Source organism: Sardina pilchardus, chromosome 6, assembly GCF_963854185.1.
Source record: "Sardina pilchardus chromosome 6, fSarPil1.1, whole genome shotgun sequence".
In the NCBI taxonomy this organism is placed as follows: domain Eukaryota; kingdom Metazoa; phylum Chordata; class Actinopteri; order Clupeiformes; family Clupeidae; genus Sardina; species Sardina pilchardus.
Window position 1 is genome coordinate 10,073,487 of NC_084999.1, and position 21,055 is coordinate 10,094,541.

General features: G+C 46.4%; 2 protein-coding genes across 3 annotated transcripts in view; both read left to right on the forward strand.

Annotated features, from left to right (window-relative positions):
• Window positions 1-1,172: 1,172 nt before the first annotated feature.
• Window positions 1,173-2,372, forward strand: LOC134082302 (uncharacterized). Its single transcript, XM_062537951.1, has 2 exons — window positions 1,173-2,323; window positions 2,355-2,372. Exons 1-2 carry the CDS (start codon window positions 1,208-1,210, stop codon window positions 2,370-2,372), a joined length of 1,134 nt encoding a protein of 377 aa, XP_062393935.1. The 5' UTR covers window positions 1,173-1,207.
• Window positions 2,373-2,393: 21 nt separating this feature from the next.
• LOC134082569 (plectin-like) overlaps window positions 2,394-21,055 on the forward strand; it is a 70,421-nt gene continuing 51,759 nt past the window's right edge. For both annotated transcript variants that reach the window (XM_062538376.1, XM_062538377.1), the window contains exon 1: window positions 2,394-3,851. In XM_062538376.1, coding sequence (XP_062394360.1) covers window positions 2,438-3,851 — 1,414 coding nt within the window. In that variant the 5' untranslated portion in view covers window positions 2,394-2,437. The remainder of the gene's footprint in view (window positions 3,852-21,055) is intronic.

Here is a 21,055-nt window from a genome sequence, read left to right on the forward strand (position 1 = left end):
AACTCTGATTGCACGATGAGAACTCCCAGTGTATCCTCTGTGTGTCTGTAGGGCAAGTGGCAGGCCTGTCACTCGATATGAAGTGTGTAAAGAAAGTTTACTCTGGGAGGGGAGGGAATGACTGGTGGTGCGTTTCACATGTAGGATGGTATGTCAAAAGGGTGTCTCCTTTTTCTCATACCTAATCCTCCCGTAGTCCAACCTACTCTCTCTTAGAGTGCCACTGAATGTGAGACACACACACACACACACACACACACACACACTGAGGGGTGTGTTACGCATGTTGCCTTAGTGTGGGGTGGGCGTCTCCAGCAAGAGCTCAGTTAGTGAGTTGCATGTGCTGGAACTCTTCAGAGGTGTTTGCTACTCACTTAGCTTTTTGCCTTTTTACGCCTTCTTTCCATCTCTCTTTTATTCTAGAGGACGTCACTTGCTCTTACTTCATTAGCTTCATTCATTCTTGCCGACCACGTTCTCGTCATCCCGCTCAGAATTTATTTCGGGCAACTTTTTTTTTTTTTTTTTAGTGCTAAGGACAAGGTAGGAGGGGCTGTGTGCTCTCTTTCTCTCTCTCTCTCTCTCTCTCTCTCTCTCTCTCTCACACTCTCTTGCTCCCTCTCTCTTTTTCTCTGCCTTATTCTCTCTCTCTCTCTCCTCCCCCCTTCTCTCCCTCCCTCCCTCCCTCTCTCTCTCTCTCTCTCTCTCGCTCACTCGCTCTCTCTCTCACCACCTCGCTCGGCTGTCACTGCTGTTCTGCTACCCCGGACTGTGTTCACTTCCAAGGAAGGCTGAGAGAAGGAGAGAACTCGACTCAGTCTCTGGAGTTTATTTGACTTCGCTCTTCCCTCAAGGAAGTTTTTCAGAACAGAGAGAACCGACCGTTTTTCCCGCCCTTGGGAGAAAACGACAGTCAGAGAGAAGAGGACAGAGGAAGACAACAGGACAGGACAGTACTGGACAGAACAGAGCGACACTCATACATTCTTTTTCACTGCATTGGAAGCACGTGGCAGCCGGCTCTGCCACTGGACTCTCTAGCAGACAGAAAGAGTGAGGTCATTATTTAATTCATTCTCCCTTCTGGCAGTTGTGTGTGCGCGGGCGGTGTGTGTCTGTGTGTGTGTGTGTGCACGCACAGTTTTTGCCATAGTTAGTCAGTCAATCAGTCAGTCTTGTTTGAGGCGCTACAGACAGAGGAGCAACAATGGTGGCTGGGATGGTGATGCCCCTTGCCGAGCTGAGGGCGATCTACGAGCGGCTTTTTCGGGATGGCGTCATGGTGGCCAAGAAAGACAAGCGGCCACAAACCAAGCACCCCGACGTCCCCGGGGTGAAGAACCTGCAGGTGATCCGCGCCATGGGCTCGCTCAAGTCTCGGGGTTACGTGAGGGAGACTTTTGCGTGGAGGCACTTCTACTGGTATCTCACCAACGAGGGCATTGTTTACCTGCGGGATTACCTGCACCTGCCCGCCGAGATCGTGCCAACCCCTCTCCAGAGGGTACGTCGGCCAGCTGCCACCCTGGCCCTTGCCCACCGCGCCGCCCGGGTCCAGACGGTAGAGGGTCCAACGTCTTACGTTCCCAAGCCCGGAATGGAGAGCCAGGAAGGGCTGATGGAGCGCCAAGGGTACCGGCACAAGAGGATGGGGGGCGTCGCCGAGGAAGGGATGCCAGCTGAGAGAACCCCCCGGTTCCGAGGCCGCCCAACAGCTATGGAACAAGAGAAGCCCAATGGATCATGGAATTCTGGAAACCAAGCTCAGCCCCCCATGAGAAATGGACGGGCTTTTCGCCCAGAACCTGAGCGTGTGACGGAACAGGGCTATGGGAAAAGGGTCGCCATGGAGACCGCCTCCGAGAGGCCTTTGACGGATGCTGTCAGTACCAAATCGACTTCAGTGTTTACAGTGCAGGAGAAGGTTGTGTCTGGGAACCACAGAGGTAGCACTCAGGCTATCAAAAGCACAACCACGTTCTCTGACATGACTTCCTCCAATCAAGCACAAATTGCCGGCGCAGCAGCAGCGGTTACAGCTGCAGCAGTTGGATTAGGTTTGTCCAAAAAAGAAGTGCCTAAACTCAACCAAACAGCCGGAAACAAACCAGACCAAGCTGTAGTCACTCAGGTGGAATCTTCTGTTAAGGTGGAGAAACTAAAGAAAAGCACAGAACCCAAGGCCAAGGAGCCCAAGCCATCTAAACCAGCCGAAACTCTCACAGACAGTGTTGATCAAATCAAAGAGGTGGTGGTGAAAGTTGAACGACAAGACTTCAAACTGAAGACTGCTGATGCCAAGCCTAAAGAAGATTCTCCTAAAGTATCCACAGAGGCAGTGGTCAATGCAACAGCCCCAGCTGCAGCTGTGAAGACTGATGTAGTGGCATCGAAAAAGGAAACTAATGACAGCATTAAAAAGAAAACAGAAGTGAAGATGACACAGAAACCTGTCCAGCAGAACAGTGTTGGCCAACAAACTCCCGTAGAATCGGCCAAGCCCCAGGCAAAAGTTTCTGTCCAGCAGAGAGAAAAGGTCAAAAAGATCACCGCTAGTCATGACATGCAGGGGCCAAAGGGACCCTCTTCCCTGGAGGCTACCATGACACCTGCAATCTCTCAGCAGGCTGAGGCCACGCTGGAAGTGAAAGTGACAGAAGATGCCTTTGCGTCATCTGCCGCTAAAGAGGCAGGACCACCCACTGTGTGTGTTGAAAAAATAACAGTGCAGCAGAATGAGAGTGTTAAAGTTGAATTGAAGAAGCAAGAGGAGGCTGCCAAGACTGAAGCGCCTCCCGTTCAATTATCACCACCTCCACCAAAACCAGCCGATATCTCCCCCGAGGCTGAGGTTGTGAGTGATGTTACTCCAAAGGTTTCGAAGTCGAAAAAGAAAAAGCAAAAACAAATGGCTCCCCCTGTTGAGGAGGAGACACTCCCAACTCCCCCACCGTTAGTGGTGGAGCAAAAGGCAACAAAGGTGGAGATCGTGACCACCATTAAACACGAGTCGTCCGAAACCCAAAGGGCGACAATAACAAATGACCCTCCGCAGATACCTTCGCAAGGAATGCACACTGAGGAAATATGTCAGGCAGCAGCTGTGCCGACCGAGGCCCCGGCAAACAAAGGGGAGGTGGAGCCTGCCACGAATGGGGCAGAAAAAATCGAGCGGGAGGTCCTGAGAGCGGAAACATCCTCCTCCGCGAGGGAAGCACCCGCAGCAGCCCTAGCGTCAGCAGCAACAACAGCAACAGCAACAGGCTCCGCTCACAAGACCAGCCCCCGCGACGAGCAGGAGCAGGGGGAGCCTCCCAGTGTTGCACAACACACAGCCGCTCTCGCTGCCGCTGCTCCTACAGCAGAGCCTGAGAGAGGAGAGAGGGAGGAAAGGCTCTCCCATACCACCACCACCCAGGCCTCCGAGCAGGGCAAGGATCTGCAGTCAGCGCCACCGCCTGTCATCACCGTCACACAGCCCCCATCTGCTGCTGCTGCTGCTGAGCCACAGCCAGAGGGAGAGAGCCCCGGAGCACAGAAGCGTCCAGTCGAGGCAGAGAGCGAGGCAGACGCCGACGGCACCATGAGGAAGAAGATAGTCGTGGTGGAGGAGGTGATCGAGGTGCAGCAGATCGGCAGCCCGACAGCTGCGGGGTCACCGCCGCCTGCACCGTCGGCCCCCGTAGTAGCCGAGGGCGACGACCTGGACTATGATGTCTTGGAGCAGCTGGCCATGGAGAGAGCCCTGCTGGCCGGCGGGGCACTGCTGGAACAGCGGGCTGGTTCTCCAGACGAATGGGACCATTCCCTGGATTCCCCGGAGGAGAAGACCTTTCCGAACTTCCAGGAAGGTTTGAGAACGTTCCAGTTCCGTTTCCCCCTCTCATCTCTTTTCCTCTCTCTATCCTCCCTTCTCCTCTTCCCTGTCCTGCACCTGTGATGTCACTGAAGCCGTTGCTAGGGCCATTTCTGGGAGTGTTTGCTCAGGGGGGGAGTGTCAAGGTGAATGGTGCACTGCCCGTTATGGAGTTGGCATTTGGTGTGTTATGGTTAGTGACCACGTGTTTTCACAAGTGCAGAACAGAGACAGAAGCAAAAGGCTCATCTTGTTTATTTTAAAACAAACAAACCTGTTCAGGGAGTTTGATGCTGTCTGTCTGTCTGTTGTCTCTAAGTTTTAAGTGCTCTTTAGAGCTCTTTGTCTCAGAAATTGAAATAGAAAGAGACCATAGCGAGCCAAGCCCATAGCAGCACAACCATGTAATTGAAATGTTTTGCTGTGAACTTGTGAGAAAGCACACTCGGTTAGTCATTCACCGACTGCCTGCAAATCCCATCATTTTCGCATGGAACTTTTTTCTGGAACAGTCATCCCTGTTAGTCAGGTTCAAACTATTCAGGCGTGAATGAGAAACAGCCCACAAGTGTGTTTCAGTTAAAAAATTTGCAAATTGGCTTCGATTCCCACCACAGCCACTCCCTGAAATCTCTTAATCGAGTCAAGAGTGAGAGTCAGAGCACGGCCGACGCACCACTGCACATGTGTGACAGAGACTGTGTAACTTAACTTAAGATTTACAGCATGATTTCACATCTCCAAAACAACAACGCTTGGGGAAATTCCAGGTCTGTGGAAATAAATGCTGTTTACCATCGGGCTCTGGTGGTGTCTGGTGTGTGGAGAGATCTCTGTTGTGCTTGTCTCCCACACACACACACACACACACACACACACACACACACACCTCATGCCTGAGATGATTGAACGTGTCAGTCAGATGGGTGGTGGCCCGTACCGAGGTGCACCATCTCCTGACACTCTCTCAGGAGAGGAGTCAAATGGCAACGAGAGGAAATGAGAAAGTGAGCCAGGGAGTGGAGAAAGGGCCCCATTTCATTGTATTTTTCTAGAATCTGTGTTTAAAACAGGAAGCGTGCAGAGTTTTCCTCCCCGCTCTGCGGTTCTGTGGTTTCGGGTTTCTGGTTTCCATCTCCGAGGTCCACTTGAAAGCGCTGCTCGTGTGGCTGCAGAGATTATGCAATGGAGCATGCCAAAGATAAGGGCAATCACTCCCCTACTCTCTCTTTCTCACACACACACACACACACACAGACACACATACAGGACACACTCCCTCACACCCTCACCCACGCTAATTCATACCCAGTGCCTGCCTTCGCTTTTGTACCAGATTGAGCAATGGAACACTCTGGAATGTGTGTTGGCAGCAGTTTCCCCTGCTGTCTTTGGCTTCAGAGAGAGCAAAAACACTCACGCATCCCATTCCATGGGATTTTCATTTTCAAAATATCATGTGCTCTCTGACACATGCATTTCATGTGGTGATTCTGGAGGTTTGTATGCAGCTTTTGTCAAGTTTCTGAATGTCAGAACGGTCGAAATGTAATTTTGCATCTTGATTTGAATACTGGCAGAGCAGGCACCACGTTGTTTTCAGGCTGTCAGACAGAAGTGATGTTTGCTCGCAGTATTATGGGTGTGTGTCTGGATTTGGCAGCGTTCACAGGGAGTGTCTGTTGATTTCACAGGTTGTAATAGTTTTTTTTCCCCTCAGAGGAGACTGAGTCATTTTTGGGAGTTCTCTCACAAAAATGGATCTTTTTGTTCTATGGGTTATTCTGTAGTGGCCATCATTTGTTCCGTTTACAAAAATGTTACAAAAATATCAGACAATTCTCTCATTCTGAGTCAAAGAGATCAGCCTTCAGCTTTGGTCCAGTGACCACCTTTTTGTGCTCTCACTCCAGGCTGTGCTCAAAGCCAACTCCCTGGCGCCCTCTCCTGCACAGTGATATTCAGACGCCCAGACTCTTGTGAGGTAATGTCTGCTCCCCAAAGCTGCTTTGGACTAAGAGGTCTAAGCAGAAGCAGACAAGAATGTTCATTTGGGTAACAAGCTAAGAGAGTTTTTTGTCTGTTATGTGTTTTTTCAAACACAAGTGAACAAGAGTTATATGTTTTGTCTAATAAAACAATCACATGTCCTTGCACATAATTTATGGGTGGGTACACAGTAATTACCTTTCAAACACTCAAATGAGAAATGGCTGTGATTGGGTGTAAATGGCAAGTGTAATATCTAGTTCAAAGCTACGCCCATGTGGGCTAAGCTGTAATGTGATACCTTAGGAACAACACAACGTCAAAGCGTGTCATGCCCCTAGTCATCCAAAGGTGTGTTTGTGTGTGTGTGTGTGTGTGTGTGTGTGTGTTTGATGCGTGGTGTCACAGGGTGGCTTGAGAAGAAACGGTTCAACCCACCTACCCGCCCACGCAGCCTCATGCCGATGGGGTCATCGCGCCGCGCCATCTTTCCGACGCTGGTCGTGCCCATTTCGCTCTCTCTCCGCTCTCTCCGCCATGTCTCACCCTAATTCAATACCCGACCGCTGGTGCCTCGGTGTCCCTGCACGCCGCTCATGCCGTATGATTGTGGTAGTGCAGTGAGTGACTCACCCCGGCTGGACCCAACTCAAGACAGACCAAAGCTAGCTTACGAATGTGACTGACCTTTTCTCCGTGTGAAAAAGAAACGGCTGTAAGAAAAGACTTTAGTGTCTCTCACACACACACACACACACACACACACACACACACACACACACACACACTATCTATAGCTTTTGTTGTGCCTTCACACCCGTGAGTTCCGTGAAAGCGACACCGTAAATCTGGGCCCAGGTGTTGGTGTGCGAGCGAGCGAGCGATCGAGAGCATGCCGACCCCTCGTGTACCAGCTCGTGCCCATAGCCCGTGGGAATCGTGTGGTAAACAGGTGGACGCCTCAAACAAACACACTCGGATGATCGTGATAGAAATCCGTTACCCGGAACTGATATGCCATTTCCACCCATCGTTGATGTCATAAACACATTGTTGCAGATGCAGTGTAGATGGTAACATTAGTACACGGTTAGAGGATGTTCATTGTGTTCAAAGTGACCACTGAATTAAAAAAAGAGAAGGATTGTCTGGTCTTTGGGCATTCCCCTTCTCATCTCTTCCCTGCTCTCTCTCTCTCTCTCTCTCCCCCCTCTCTCTCTCTCCCTCTTTCATTTTGCTAGCCTTGTGAATTGTGTCTTTTCATTGTGCCTGCCAGTGCGTGCCTCTGGCTTTGGCTGGGGAGACAGAAAAGCTGCTGGAACCAGTTTTGATTATAGTTCTCACTGCGGCATAATGAGTGCCGGCTGGTCAGTCAGTCAGTCTCTCTGGATGACTCAGTGTACAGTAGTAGACGAGAGCCTTGAGCCTTGAGCCTTGAGCCTTGAGCCTGCTCAATGGTGTTTTTTGCCCCCCAACGGCACCTTCCGGCAGTACACAGCCTAAAAGGCACTACCTTTACCCTATTCCTAACCTTAACCCCCCTCAACCCTCCCCCCTCAATCCTACCCCTAAACTGAGGGGAGTAGTGCCTTGAAGGCAGCGCTGCCTGGAAGGCACCGTTGAGGGCAAATAATACCAAAGACCCTTGAGCCTTGAGAGTCCAAGTGGAGATGTATGGCGGGGCACGGCACGGCACATGCCCTCAGTCGTGAATTCATGCCTCAGACAGGCTGCCTCCAGCGTCTGGCCCTCTGGAGGCCTCCAGGTCCCCAGCAGTTGTGTGGGTATTGAAAGGCTCGTATGAATGTCACTCTGCATGGCGAGCGTTCAGGGCATATACTGGCGTGATGGAACCTCGCGGTCACGTGACGTCTCGTGGCGAGAGAGAGAGAGAGCTTTCTCTGATTGGATTTTAATCCGCCGTGGTCAAGCCCCAACGAATGCCATTGTATTCCAATGAGGGCACCTGTAAATGCCCAAAGCTGGGGAAGTTGTTCTCATAAAGTTGGCACGGCCTTTTTTTGGCAGCCTGACATATCCTCCTCATGCCTATGGATTCCCCAGGCATTCCCTTTGATGATGTACAGGAATGCACATCAACTCACGGAAACACACCCCCCACCCCTCCACCTTTCCACCCTTACAGCCCCCCCCCCCCCACTACTGCCCTTTGCACATGCTCAGATGACTTGCGTGTGTCATACCATTTGCCAACTCCGCTGCATTAAGTTAAATGAGACGACTGTTGCTTCTTCCCCACTCTGGTTCCTAATTCAGCAATTCCCCGACAGTTTTTAGACCGGCCCAATTTAACTTCACATGAGAAAGAAACCCATCTAGATGGCAGTGACTATTTTTGCACCGTGAAGTGGCCCTTAAAGTGAAGGTGTCTTTTGGATTGGATGGTGAATGCCTTGGCTATTTGGCAGTTATGAACATAATGTCTGAAGCATTCATGTTCTGTGCCAAGTGTTTTTAATAAAGCCTCACAAGTTAATCCATTTAAGCTGATAAGTACACAAGGAAACTTTTTAAAACAATGTTAACTCGGCTCTGAGTATTGTTCCTCTGGCATGTTCCCATTGTTGCTAGGGAAACAGGTTTAATCGTCAGTGGGAAATGTTCAATATCTAAACATTAGTAGGTCATGGTAATTCGATCGGAACTCATGGAACTGTATGTATCCCAGACTCCCGGTGTCACAATCAGACACAGTTGAGCGTAGTGTATACACAGCGGGGAAAAAAATCAGGCGCGAAAGTGGATATTCTGTCAGCGCCATAAGTCACGATTGTAATTTGTGAAGCAAAAAATAACACAGCGATGCAAAACATGCTATACATAGGGGTGCTTAGCGACTTGTGGGGTCCCCAGAGCGTCAGGGAGCCATAGGTGATGGAGACTGGGAGCTTTAGCCATGCCAGCCATCCTAGCTATCTGTCCTGCAAGAAAAATAAATGTGTTTACTGGCATTTAGAGACCTGTGCTCAGATTTTCCAACTAGACCACCAGCGACTGAGCTAGTCTGAGTAGTCCATTCGCGTCCATTCCCCTACCCTGCTCTATGCTCATACCACAGTGGTGTATGCTGTATAATTTAATGCAGGTCCTTGTTTTATTCTCCCCAGGCCTCTGGCTGTTTTTGTTTTGGCTTGTGTTAAACTGGTTGGGCACCACCTGTTTAGAGTGCCCTGTTTGTGTTGGGCTGAAGTGCCTGGCAGGTTGGTTGCTCTCTGTTTAGTCGGTCGCATGTGTAATTTATGTGTTGGTCAGATTTCACTTTATGACTTTTGTCAGGGTACAAGATGTTATTTGGCTGGAGGACATGGAGGTAGTCGGGGGAGTCGTTCGGTTTTCGACTTTCAGCTTTTGACTCATGACTTCATGTAAAAGTATAATGTTGAATTAACATCCATAGATCTTTGGTGAAGTTTATGTATGTTTTAGGATGCTGATTGTTCTAGTGGAACAATGTGGGATTAGCTAGATCAACACTCAAGCTAAAAAGATAAATTAATATTTCAATAATCATCCTTTACTTTGTTTCACTTGTAAGGTTTATGAGAATACATATTGAATGATTGTATGCTGTATGTTAAAACATATGTGGGTTTCTGTGGGTCTGTATATAGTGAGTGAGTGTCCGCTCAGAATGACAGTGGTCTATCTAACTCTCAGAATAAGGCCTGGGGTTTGTGATCTCATCGGGACAGAATAGCGCTTTCATCTCGGGGAAAAGCCTGCCTCTCGCTGGCCTAGAGTGGGCAGAATAGCGCGTTCATCTCGGGGAAAAGCCTGCCTCTCGCTGGCCTAGAGTGGCAGCAACCCAGCAGACGCCAGGGCAGTTTCATCAGCTTCTAACTGTGACACCATGACCAGTCCGGCCCGCAAGATATTTATATCTCCCTGCAGGCTCTAATACCCCTACAAACCCCCCCCCCCCCCCCCCCCACCCGTACTCCTCCCCCCCTCCCCTGCCCTCCCCAGACCCACTCCCCCACTCTCCAGGCAGCCCCCCCCTCCCCCCCCCACACACACACCCACCCACCCCTGCTCTCTGCTGGCTAATTGCGAAGCCACTAGGGAGCCAGCTGACATATCCAAGCAGCAGGCACGAGCTGTCAAAATTAAGAAGGGGACGAAACAGAGCAGCTCGTAGCAAACAAACGGGTCTGGCTCTCCTCTCCCCTCGTATCCCCTACTCTGTCACTCTCTCCCTGACCGCTCCTTCGTCTCTCCCTCCTGACCTCCGGTGTCTCCAGGTTCAACACGGCACCTAGATGAAGATTATACCCGGTAAGGTCGGACGGTTCTTCGGGGCCGAGTGTCTTGTTTTCTCTCTGTGTGTGTGTGTGTGGCTGTGTCCGGCGTGCGGTTTTGGCAGACGCGGCGCGAGAAATGTTGCTGTGCTACCGAGAGGAAGGGAGACTCTTTCCACTCTCTCTCTTTCTCTCTCTCTCTCTCTCTCTCTCTCTTTCTCTCTCTCTGTCACACACACTCTCTCTCTAACAGACACACACACACTCACATGCTCACATTCACACATCCACGACCTTTGGGCACCCGTGCTGAAATTCTATTCCATATTTAAACCTGTTCTCACTATGGTGGACGCGTGATATGTGCTGCGGCTTATTTTAAAAACACTGCTTTTCCGGAGAGCTAGGTCTCTTGTCCAGTTGTCTGTGTCGCTGTCCGCCCCGAAGTCCCCCTCCTCCGCTGGCTCGGGCTGTGTCTATGTGTTTACCAGACGTGATTGGCAGCTGTGGCACCATGACAAAAGTTGAACGGGTGTCTGAGAATTAGGGGGTTGCCACCGAGAGCCTCTGTTCAGTGCCTTGTCCTGTTGCGCTATTTGTGTAGAAATCCATAGATCTCTCACACCTGTGTTTGGCCACGACCAAGGAAGGTCCTGGTCTGAGCCTTTCAAGTCAAACCGCTTGATGTTGTGGACGTGTCCGGGTGTCTGGACAGTGAGGAAGAGAGAGAGAGGGGAGGGTCATGTTTGTTTGGTGATAAAACCTTGCTCAGGTTGTGCAACCGTAGGGAGTCGTTTCCAGAAGACACGTAAACGTACGTGTATAAATAAATGAAGATACAGATCATAAAGCACGAATAGATGTACCGGCGATGACAGAGATTTAGGTGCTCATGCCAATCTTTGCTATGTCACTTTAACTTCACTCTAGTTTGAATGTGAGAAAGAGGCAAGAAGTATAGCAAATTGAATGTCAAATTTTTGTTTTGCTAAACTTGTACTGTTGTTGTGAATCGGAGAACAGTTCATTCTTAATTAAAAGAGAGCAACTTTGGGCACAGTTCAGTTACAAAAACAAAAAGGTGACGAAGAAAATTATTAGGATCATATCCAAATTTATTTTGGCTTAAAACTGGTCTTGGCTACTCTTACAAATACTGTGCCAGCTCCACCCTTTGAAAACAAGAAGTGCCTCTTTTTTTCTACCTTCACTTCTAAGGAAATTTCAGGCTATTATTCAGGAAAGTGTTGACTGATAAGAGCTCTTAGTAAAATCAGTAATGATACAGTATACTGTGATGTGCCTACAAATAAAAGCAAAGCCAGTTTGGTGTTAGCTGTGTTCCTCATCTAGGATAAGACCAATGCTGATAAAATATGAGGACATGAACAAGAGGTTTTTAAATACTTCAAGATAGATGTCAAGGAGGAGGTAGAGTTTACAGTAATGACTGACAGAGTGAAGCAAGTATCCTGTGTTATCAGGAACAGCAGAGGCCATACTGATGGTCTTTGGTCATTATTTGCAAAGACATGTTGCTGTTCATCATGTGTGGCCAAGTTACTAGGTGAAAGAAACAGGGAGTGTTTGAATTCCACCGCAAGTGGGAGTGCGGGTGAGCTTATTCTCTTGCCAGAAGGAATAGAGTAGTACGCAAGGAGTGTGGTTGTGAGAGTGTGTGGTTGTGAGAGTGCTTGTGGCGTTGAGAGTGCGTGTGTGTGGACTCCTTATTTTTTTTTCACATTTTGCTCCTCCAGCTGGAGGGAACTCTAGCTACCAGTCTTTTTTTAAAAGGCTCCGAGCCCAACCCCTCTTCACTCGCAGGCGTTCCTCGCACTACAACCTTCTCCCCCCACTACCCCCCCAGCCCCCCCCCCCCCCCACCCTTTTCACCCCACCCCTTTCACCCCATGCCCTCCCACCTGTTGCTGCGGTCGGTCTCCTCTCGGGTGTTATCTTGCTCCTAATGTCGGCAAGCCCCCCTGAAAACGTGCTCCCCGCCCTGGTGGTTTTGGGGCACGCTGTCACCCTGCTGGCTGTGTGGCGCTCACGGACGCACCGGAGACAAGGTAGGACACCTGGTCTGGGGGAGAGGTGGAGGCTGAGGAGGGTTTAGCGCACCTTCAGCTGATATTCCTTCAGCGCGTTAGCGCCCTTCAGTTTGTGTAGAGTCCAGGTCACCTTCAGTGCAGAGCATAGTCTTAAAGGTTTGCGGTGTGCTGGTCTCCTCGTTGCTTTCTCCCACGTGTGTGTGTGTGTGTCTTTTACTCCCAGAGGACTGAGATTAACTCCTTGAGTCCTGGATAGTCAGGTGGTTGGAAAGAGGAGTGGCTGTAGGACTCTCATATCTGAGATATAGCTATCCTCCTGTGCCTGTTATTAGAGAGCTTTTTACACTGTTTGATCCATGTACCTGCCATCTGTTGTCGTTGTAACTCTCCCTTTTTGTCAATACTGTATGTAGTGTGTCGCTTTCGAAGCTGTGTGGTGGCTCGTGCACATACTGTTTATGTGCTCACTTGTCAGCTGATTTCTGGCAAAAGTATGGATTGAAAAGAAAGCATACTGTATCACTTGCCAGCTGATAGCTAGCAATAGCACAGACTGAATAGAAATGAAGGAGATTTTCCTGTCTAGTTTATGTGCTCTAACGCTCCTTGCTTTAAAACAGATGGATGTTTAAGGTCAGGAGCTCAGGACCATAGCAAAGTGGTGACTGAATCCCTATCATCCGGGTTTATCTGCACCCCACCCACCGGCCGACATGTCTACCTCTGTCTGCACTGCGCTGGCCCGGGTCTGACTCCATGCCTGAGCCACGCTTGTCAAGTGTGTGACCTTTATGCAGCTGCAATGGGCTTAACTCATTATTCCCAGGCAGCACAGACCTCTGATCTGGCAGGTTTCATGTTGCCATGTTCCGTGATCGGCGACGATACCAGAGAGAAAGCTTGTACTGTAGCTTATGTGTCCTTTCAGAGAGGAACCCCGAAACTTATGCTACTTTTTTTGTAGCTTTTAAGTGTAGGTTTGTGGCGATGGGTGTGAAGGAGATGCAAGATGATGTTTAAACTGGTCTGGCAACAGTTTTTTTTTAGCCCCGTAATATGTTATTGTGTCAATTGGCTCCAGTTGAATGAGAGACTGAACATGTTGTTTCATGTGTGTCTGTCTGGTAATGAATGGAATGATAATCCATCCTCATTGAGTACGGCAAGACAGAGAAGCAGCCTTTGCTCAAGATGAACTTCACATGCATGGCTCAAAGCTAACTTCACATGGCTCAAAGAGATGCAGAGATATGAGAAGACCACAGGTGTTTCCTGATCTTCAGTCATGCCTTCACTTAGATCATGTAGCCATATTGACTTTTAATTTTCAAGTTAGGCGATAACATTGAAAGGGGATGGTCAGGCACCAATTTTTTTGTGCAATGTTGCTGGTAAGCCACATAACTGGTTCCACCTGTTCTATTTGGATCATCATAATAATTTGCCTATTGATGTGTTTAAAGTTCCCCAGGAACTGGAGGAAAATGTCCAATATCATTGGGAACATGTCTGAAACATGTCTGCAAACCTCTGGAATGTACCACAGCATTGCTCAAAAAGTTGCCTTTTGTGTCATCATGCTTCAGACCTCTTTTTTTTACAAAGACATGAAGATAAAATAACGTTTAATAACAATAATAAAGAGAATCAGAGCAGAAAACCAATAGCATGGTGGTTGGTACATACAGTTTCTCAACTAAACCTGCAATATTTCCCTACATAGACATTGTTATTGTACGAGTAAGCTATGTCTGTATATTTCATTGTTTTGTTTTGATTTTATAGTTCATAGTTTATAACTTTGGGATGATATATCTCTTCTAAAGATTGGATCATACTGTAGATTAGTAGATTTTACGCTCTGTTTGTTCCTGGTTATACCATTAGAGTTGACTTTGACTTGCAAATATAGCCAGCTTCATCCTCCAACAACAGGACAGAGAGGAGAGAATAGGGACCATAAATGGATCATTACATGATCAGAATGTGTGAACTGCTCATATATTTCTTGGACACACTCCTGGCAAATTCTCCTGGGTTTACAGCCATGTTGGGTTTTATGGAGCTTCACCTTTCCTTTATTTTTCCAAGGACAAAAAAAAAATGTCCTCATGAAACCAAGATTTCACTCAGCACAGTGACTGTAAATCCTATACACTATGGTACAGCAAAAAAAAAGAAAAAAGAAAGAACAGTCGGAGCGGAAAGTTCCAGAAACTCAGGACAAACACAGAACAGATCTGAGTCTGGGGTCCAGTCAGGGGAGAGTAAATCTTTCTGGCACAGCACTTCTACTACTGTAGAGTAGTAGTCTAAGTGTTGGTTTTGGATGTGTTTGAATGCCCTTTGGGGTTTTGGATAGATCGGGCATTGCCATTGGCACTGGCCAGAGAACATTGGGGTCGTAATGGCCATCATGGGACAGCCTGCGCCTCTGAGGCTGTATTTATGAGTTTCACTGGGAGAGAGGGTACGCATCCGGCCCACTGCTCAGAGTTTATTTTTACCTCCTGGCGTCTGCCGTCGGGGTCCTTATACCATCCAGCACAGTTGTGCGCCACAATATCCAGCCATCCACTGCTAAATGTGTCCAGTCTAAATCCACATGTGAAATGGAATTGCTTTTATGCTGTTATGTAAATTGGGTATTTACAGTATTTATTTCCAAAACATGTTTTCTCCATCTCAGATCTGCTTTCTCAGCAGATTGCTAATGCGATGTTAGCTGTGATGTGATGTTAATGTGACGCTGGAGGAGGCCTCAAGGCACAAGATCATGTTCCAATGTGCCGCGATCATTAATATTTACCAAAACAGAGTAGTTGGGAACAGTGTTTCCCTTGGGCACATTCCAAGACAGAGATGAGGGCTTTCCACTTAGCCGAGTGACATCCATGATGATTATTCACAGACAAAACAATTTCCTCTGGCACACATTTGATAAGCTTATCTCGTTTTCTTTGTTATGATATAAAATTGCAGCACAGTATGAAATACCGTACCAATAAATTACTTTTAAATGTCGTAATTGCCTTCCTTCAAGAGTGCTGTTGCTTGTTAGATAATTCTTGACTCTTGCACTGAACATAGTGCAAAGTTCTATTACTTTTTGCGCAAACAAAAAGTGAATTCTCCCCCCTCTTGACCAAAAGGTCCCCACATTCTACGTTTGCCTATTTTTCACTGGTGACCTTTTGTTGTACATCCGTCTTATTGAATAAGCATTGTGTCTTCTCAGTGGACGGTCCCTCTTTCTTCTCCAATATTTGCTTTGGGTTTGTCAGCAGGGGACGTGAATAATGAAGCTTAAACATACGCACACACACACACACACACACACGCACACGCACACGCACACGCACACGCACACACACACACACACACACACACAGACACACACAGACACACATTGGTGCCCTCACGATACGGCTGAGTAAACACGTGCAGACCAAACTGTGAATTATGACTGCGTGACTGTTTACCCCGAGGATGATTCCATGTACAGTATAGCGCAGGCACAAAATTATCCAGTGTCACACCAGCTGCTCTTTATACAAAATGTTGGGTCTCAAATCCAGGGCGTTCACTTTACCTTAGGACAGGCGATCACAGAGCTCTCAGACACACAGATTCTCACAAAGGCACACCAGTGATCACAGAGTTCTCAGATTCGCTCTTTTGTCAAAGCTGTCTTATCTTTGAATGCAAATGATTACTGTTGTGGGTTGTCACTGTCTTTGATGCCAGTAAGAACTGAGCAGCATTTACAGTAGATCTTAAACAACAGTGTTGGAATGACAAGCTAAGGTTAATAACATGCTCTGTTCATCTCGTTAACAAAAGGTAACACAGTCAGTGCAGTCTGCACCTCTTATCAGGAGCTGTACTAAAATGGAAAACAGAGAGATTATTTCACTTCTTTAAGGTGTGGCAGTACAATAGGTCAAGATTATTAAAAATCCAATACAGAGCATATGGACTTTGAGTGTGCTTTAAGGACTGATGTAGAATGTGTGCGTATTGGGGACTATCACTGGTCTGTGAGAGAAAAGGCTGTCGGATGACTAGAGCAGTCCTGTGAAAGAGGCTTAACGTTGGAGTGTTCTTTGATCAGTTGTGTCATATCTGTTAGTATACCAGTGTTTACACGTCCTCCGGACACTACAGCCGTATTTTGGATTTAACTTATATTTCTGTTTTCTTTTAAACATAATTTGTATAGAAGGTTTATAAATGTTTTTTTTATGCTGTTTACATTGCACGTATGGAGACTTAACAACAACCAAACTACACAGTATACAAATGTAAATATAAAGAATAAATGGCAAAACATAGCTGAATATGCTAGCCAGCGCAGTCCCAGTTCCAAGCAGGTTTAGCCTGAAGTGAGTGAGGGGGCGCCCCGTTATAGAGGACATTTGCATTGCAGTTAAATTAGATGGGCAGGGCTTAGGTGTGTAAAAGGATGAAAGGTCTGTAATGGGCTGTCACTTGGACTTAGATCTGTAATTGGTTACTCTCCCTTTCACTCTCCCTTCAATCTCCCTTGTGTGAGCATGTCTTCCTGCCTTTAAACTTGCTCATGTCCGTGAAAGCGTCAGTCACATATAGAATATGGCGACTGGAACGTCTCCAGCCGATGCATTTTATGAAATATGTAAAATCGGGATTTATCGCGAACGGGAAGACTATTTGCACGAGATTAGCCGCGGGGAACGGACCGAATGGCTTTTCAGGAAGATGTGCTGCACAGGTGAGTGGCAGTGTGTAGAGGAGGCGGAGTTTGGACCAGAAGGGGCTGATCACATGCAATAACAATGGCATGTGCTTCTGCTTCGAACCTTTTTCAATATTTAATGATGTTTACAAGAGGGATAAGCAGAATTTTACAGTTATGCATGCATAACTTAAACAATAATACAAATAAACAGATAAGCAAAAAAATAAACATGTAAACAGATAAACAAAATAAATTACCCTGCCTTAAAGTGAAGTGTACAGTATTTGAACATGGCAGTTATAAACTACTCTCAAAAACACACCAACATACAGTCATTTCCTGTGTATTAGCTGCATTGTGTATAAGCCATAGGACAGTGTTTCAGGCAAGTTAAAAGAAACGAAAATTAAAACCTCATAACTGAAGAAATTTAGCAAAATCAACGTAAGTTGCGATTAATAGTTGGGACATTACTGTAGAAGCAAAGCCATGGTATAAAGTAAGATATAAAGATGCAATATTGAAACCAAGCCATGTACTAAACTAGAATATTTTAGTTTAACATGTTTTTTTTAGTGTAACACACACACCATAGAAACCAAGCCATGGTATAAACAAAAAAATATTTAAACACACCAACAAAGATGCAATTACCATGCTGTCAAAATAGTCAAGGTTGAAAATCATGAATAATTTAGATTAAAATCATAACATACTCTAACTCATCGTAACGCTAGGGTTTGTATGGACAGGAAGGGAAGACACAGCGAAAGAAAGAGTCGGATGCTGTTGTTCAGAGAGGCCACACAGTACTTCCTAATTGTCCTAGACTGGGGTCCATGTCTTGAAGGGGAAGTTCCTTTGATTGCTTCCAGCTGCGTCATGTCTAATCCAGGGGCCCTGAGAGGCCTCTCTGTTTTAAACAACGCTCAAACGACTCCCATGCAGTTGAGACCACTCATGCATTCTCACACTGTCACTTTATTTGTTTATTTTATTCATTTTATTTGTTTAGAAAGACTACACACTACACTATCTGTAAAATGTGCCAGTGTTAGCCAGCTGGCTAATTTTCAGCTGTATCTTACAGTTGAAATCTTCCTTTGGAAAGATGTTATGAGAACCATCAATTGACTTGGCCAGTTGTTCCCGTGATACCAAGTCAGCAATAGAGTGTAAAGAAAAGTGCTGAAACATAAAATGCATCTGCAGATGTGCCTTTACCTCATGTAGGTGTTTTAGCTTTTGACAAAACTCAGTGAAGAAGGAAGTTGTACCTAGTGCTGTCCAGCTCCAACGTTTTTATGCTCAGGCCTAGCATTTGTTTGATATTTTAGAAGACTTTGTGAAGAGAACCACTAGGTGTGGACACAAAGTACCAAATGCGATTTTATGGTTGTAAGTGTGACGTACCAGGCCAGCTGAGGCAGTTGTAGGCAGGGGTGTTTTACTGGGAGAGGATTGAACTTTTCAGTGTGAGTCATTTGTACTTCCTGATGATTTCAACACATTGTAATATGGGTGGGTTAGGTGTGGCATGGATGTATATGCTTACATATTGATTTAAGAATGTATTTACACTGAAGTGGGCATTCACTACACATTCTTTATGTGACATATGCAATAGATTATACTGTACAGTAGGTTGATCAAAACAAGGATTGGAGTAAGTACTTTGTAAAGACTTGTTACTTGTTAACTTGTTAGCTGTTATTAGTAAATGAAGTATTCTACTTCCATACTGGCAAGCTTATGTTGTTGAAAAGGAAGTATGCTGGGTTCACTCATTCTAAGTGCATCACAGCTTTATGCATTGTATCGCCATCTAGTGGCTAGTTAGTCAAACTGTTGTTCATACGTCAGTCTGAGATGAGAGTCAGCAGTGTGCATAATTGAAATGGAAACACTGAGGTCATGTAAAGATGTAGTTATCTACGCTGTGGCCCATTATATATAGTCAATTAGGTCATGCACTTTATCAGTGTGTCAGTAGATTTGGTGTCTCTCCTTTCCTAGAATGTGGAGGGAATTTATGTTGTAGGGAGATGCCCACCCGGTCATTCAAGACCAGTAGCTTGATTTCTAAATATACTCCCATGAGCAAGGCAGCGCAAGCGGCTTCTGTAGCCATGGCAACGCTGTGTTTTGGGTACATTCATTGCTACCGTTGCTCTTCTCCTGTTTCTTTTTTCTCTCCCCAAAGCCAAGGCCAGCACTCCGCAACATCAGATTTAGCCATCAGGACTCAGTCTGTTCTTTTTTTCTTTTCTTTTACTTTTCTTTTACAGCATTTATGAAACTGTTTGGGGAAGGACACGGAAATGAAAACCTCTTTGTGACATTTCAGAGGGTTTCATAAATATTGTACTCTGAGCTTTTGGTGTACCCTCAGGAAAAATATATTAAATGTTCTACTACTCCCCTCAACTTTTTTCCCTCTCCAAACAAAAAGCGAAAAGAAAAGAAAAACTTTTGGGAATTCAGAGAAGAATAAAAATGTCCATTTCATGGCCAGTAGAGGGAGGTAGTATTCTTTTGGCCAATCTCCTGATCCCCAAGCTTTCAGGTTGAGACCTGTGAGTGGTTTATTTCTGATGTGCTGATATGTTCTAGATTAAACTATCAGCATGCATATACTGTGGGGGCTTTCCATGCTTGGACGAAGTTTATGTGTATTTGTGTATGAGTTTGTATCTCTTTGTGTGTGTGTGTGTGTGTGTGTGAGAGAGAGAGAGAGAGAGAGAGAGAGAGAGAGAGAGAGAGAGAGAGAGAGAGAGCGTGTAGGGAGATAGAGAACTGTTTGACTTTCAAAATCTCATCTGCCAAGGTTATCAGTTTGCCTCTGAGCCTCAAAAGTTAAATTAAGATTTGACTTCATCCTCAAATCCCCGTCTGTCGTTGACTTCAAAAACCCCCTTCAGATATGAAAGGAAACTGGGCCACCCACCGGTGACCCCAGAGCTCTGAGCCAAAGATCCAAAGGTGTGCTCTATCAGTACCTCCCAGGGGCTGGAGTATTAGACTGATGGTGAAAGGTTCTAAAGGTTGTTTGAACTGTCACGTCTTTTCTTTACATCAAAGCATTGACATTTCATGAACCTTTTTGCAAAATGATTGCTCCAGTTGTTGATATGTTGTGGTTTTATTTTATGTAAATCATGTTGTCCAAGATGACCCACACAATGAATGTAAAAAGTGATAAGCAAAACTACCCGTTACAGATGCCTGTAATATCCACTCTGGGATGGTACGATTTTAATGGATATGTTGGAATCCTGCTTCACTTTAGCTGTCTGCTGGGAGTAATACAGTATCTGCTCCGTTTCAACATGCAGGAGAGGACAGGGTGTGTCACACACACACACACATAGACACACACACACACACACACCCACACATACACGCAAAGCTGAAATGTACTTCATCTCGTGTCCTTATTTTAATAGCATTCCAAGGCCTTTGGGTGGGGTACGCTACCTAGCACAGGCCGCCACACGCTTGCTGTGGGGATGAGATGGATGATGTGTGTGCGTCTGAGATTGTCAGAGCAGGTAGCTCCCCCTTGCTGAAGGGAGGGGTCGGTGACACACCCTAAGCAGGAATGCACAGGAGAGTGGCTGGCCGCTCCCCGCTTTCTTCCAGAACACTCCACCGCTATCAAAACACCCGCTGACAGACTTAGTCCTTTTGTAGACTCAGCAGGAGTCTGAACAAGCTGCGAAGAAGCCTCTCACTGAGTTGTTCCACCTGGACATTAATTCTGCTTTTAAGTTGTAGGACACTAAGTACAAACACAAATCGGGGGCCCATGATATAAACAGTTATGTGTTTCCGTTATTGCTTTGATAAGTGCTATTGCTGTGTGAAGTCTTACTGCTTTGGATGATGGATCGACTGTAGTATCTGTTGATGCTGTGTTCAATTTTGAGCTCAAATGACTGGAAAATATACAGTAGAATATCCCTTGTAAGATGTTTCTGATATCTTGACACCCATAAAGATACACATACTGTAAGATCATTCAGAAAACAGCAATCAAATGCAGCCCTGATTTATCTACAGCTATAGTTGCCCTAATCTGATATGTCAAGTTTCTGGTAAATGCTTTTGAATGAACCTTTCCCGTATTCCATTTTTAGTGTCGAGAGATATCCACTAATAGCTGTGATAACTTATATCT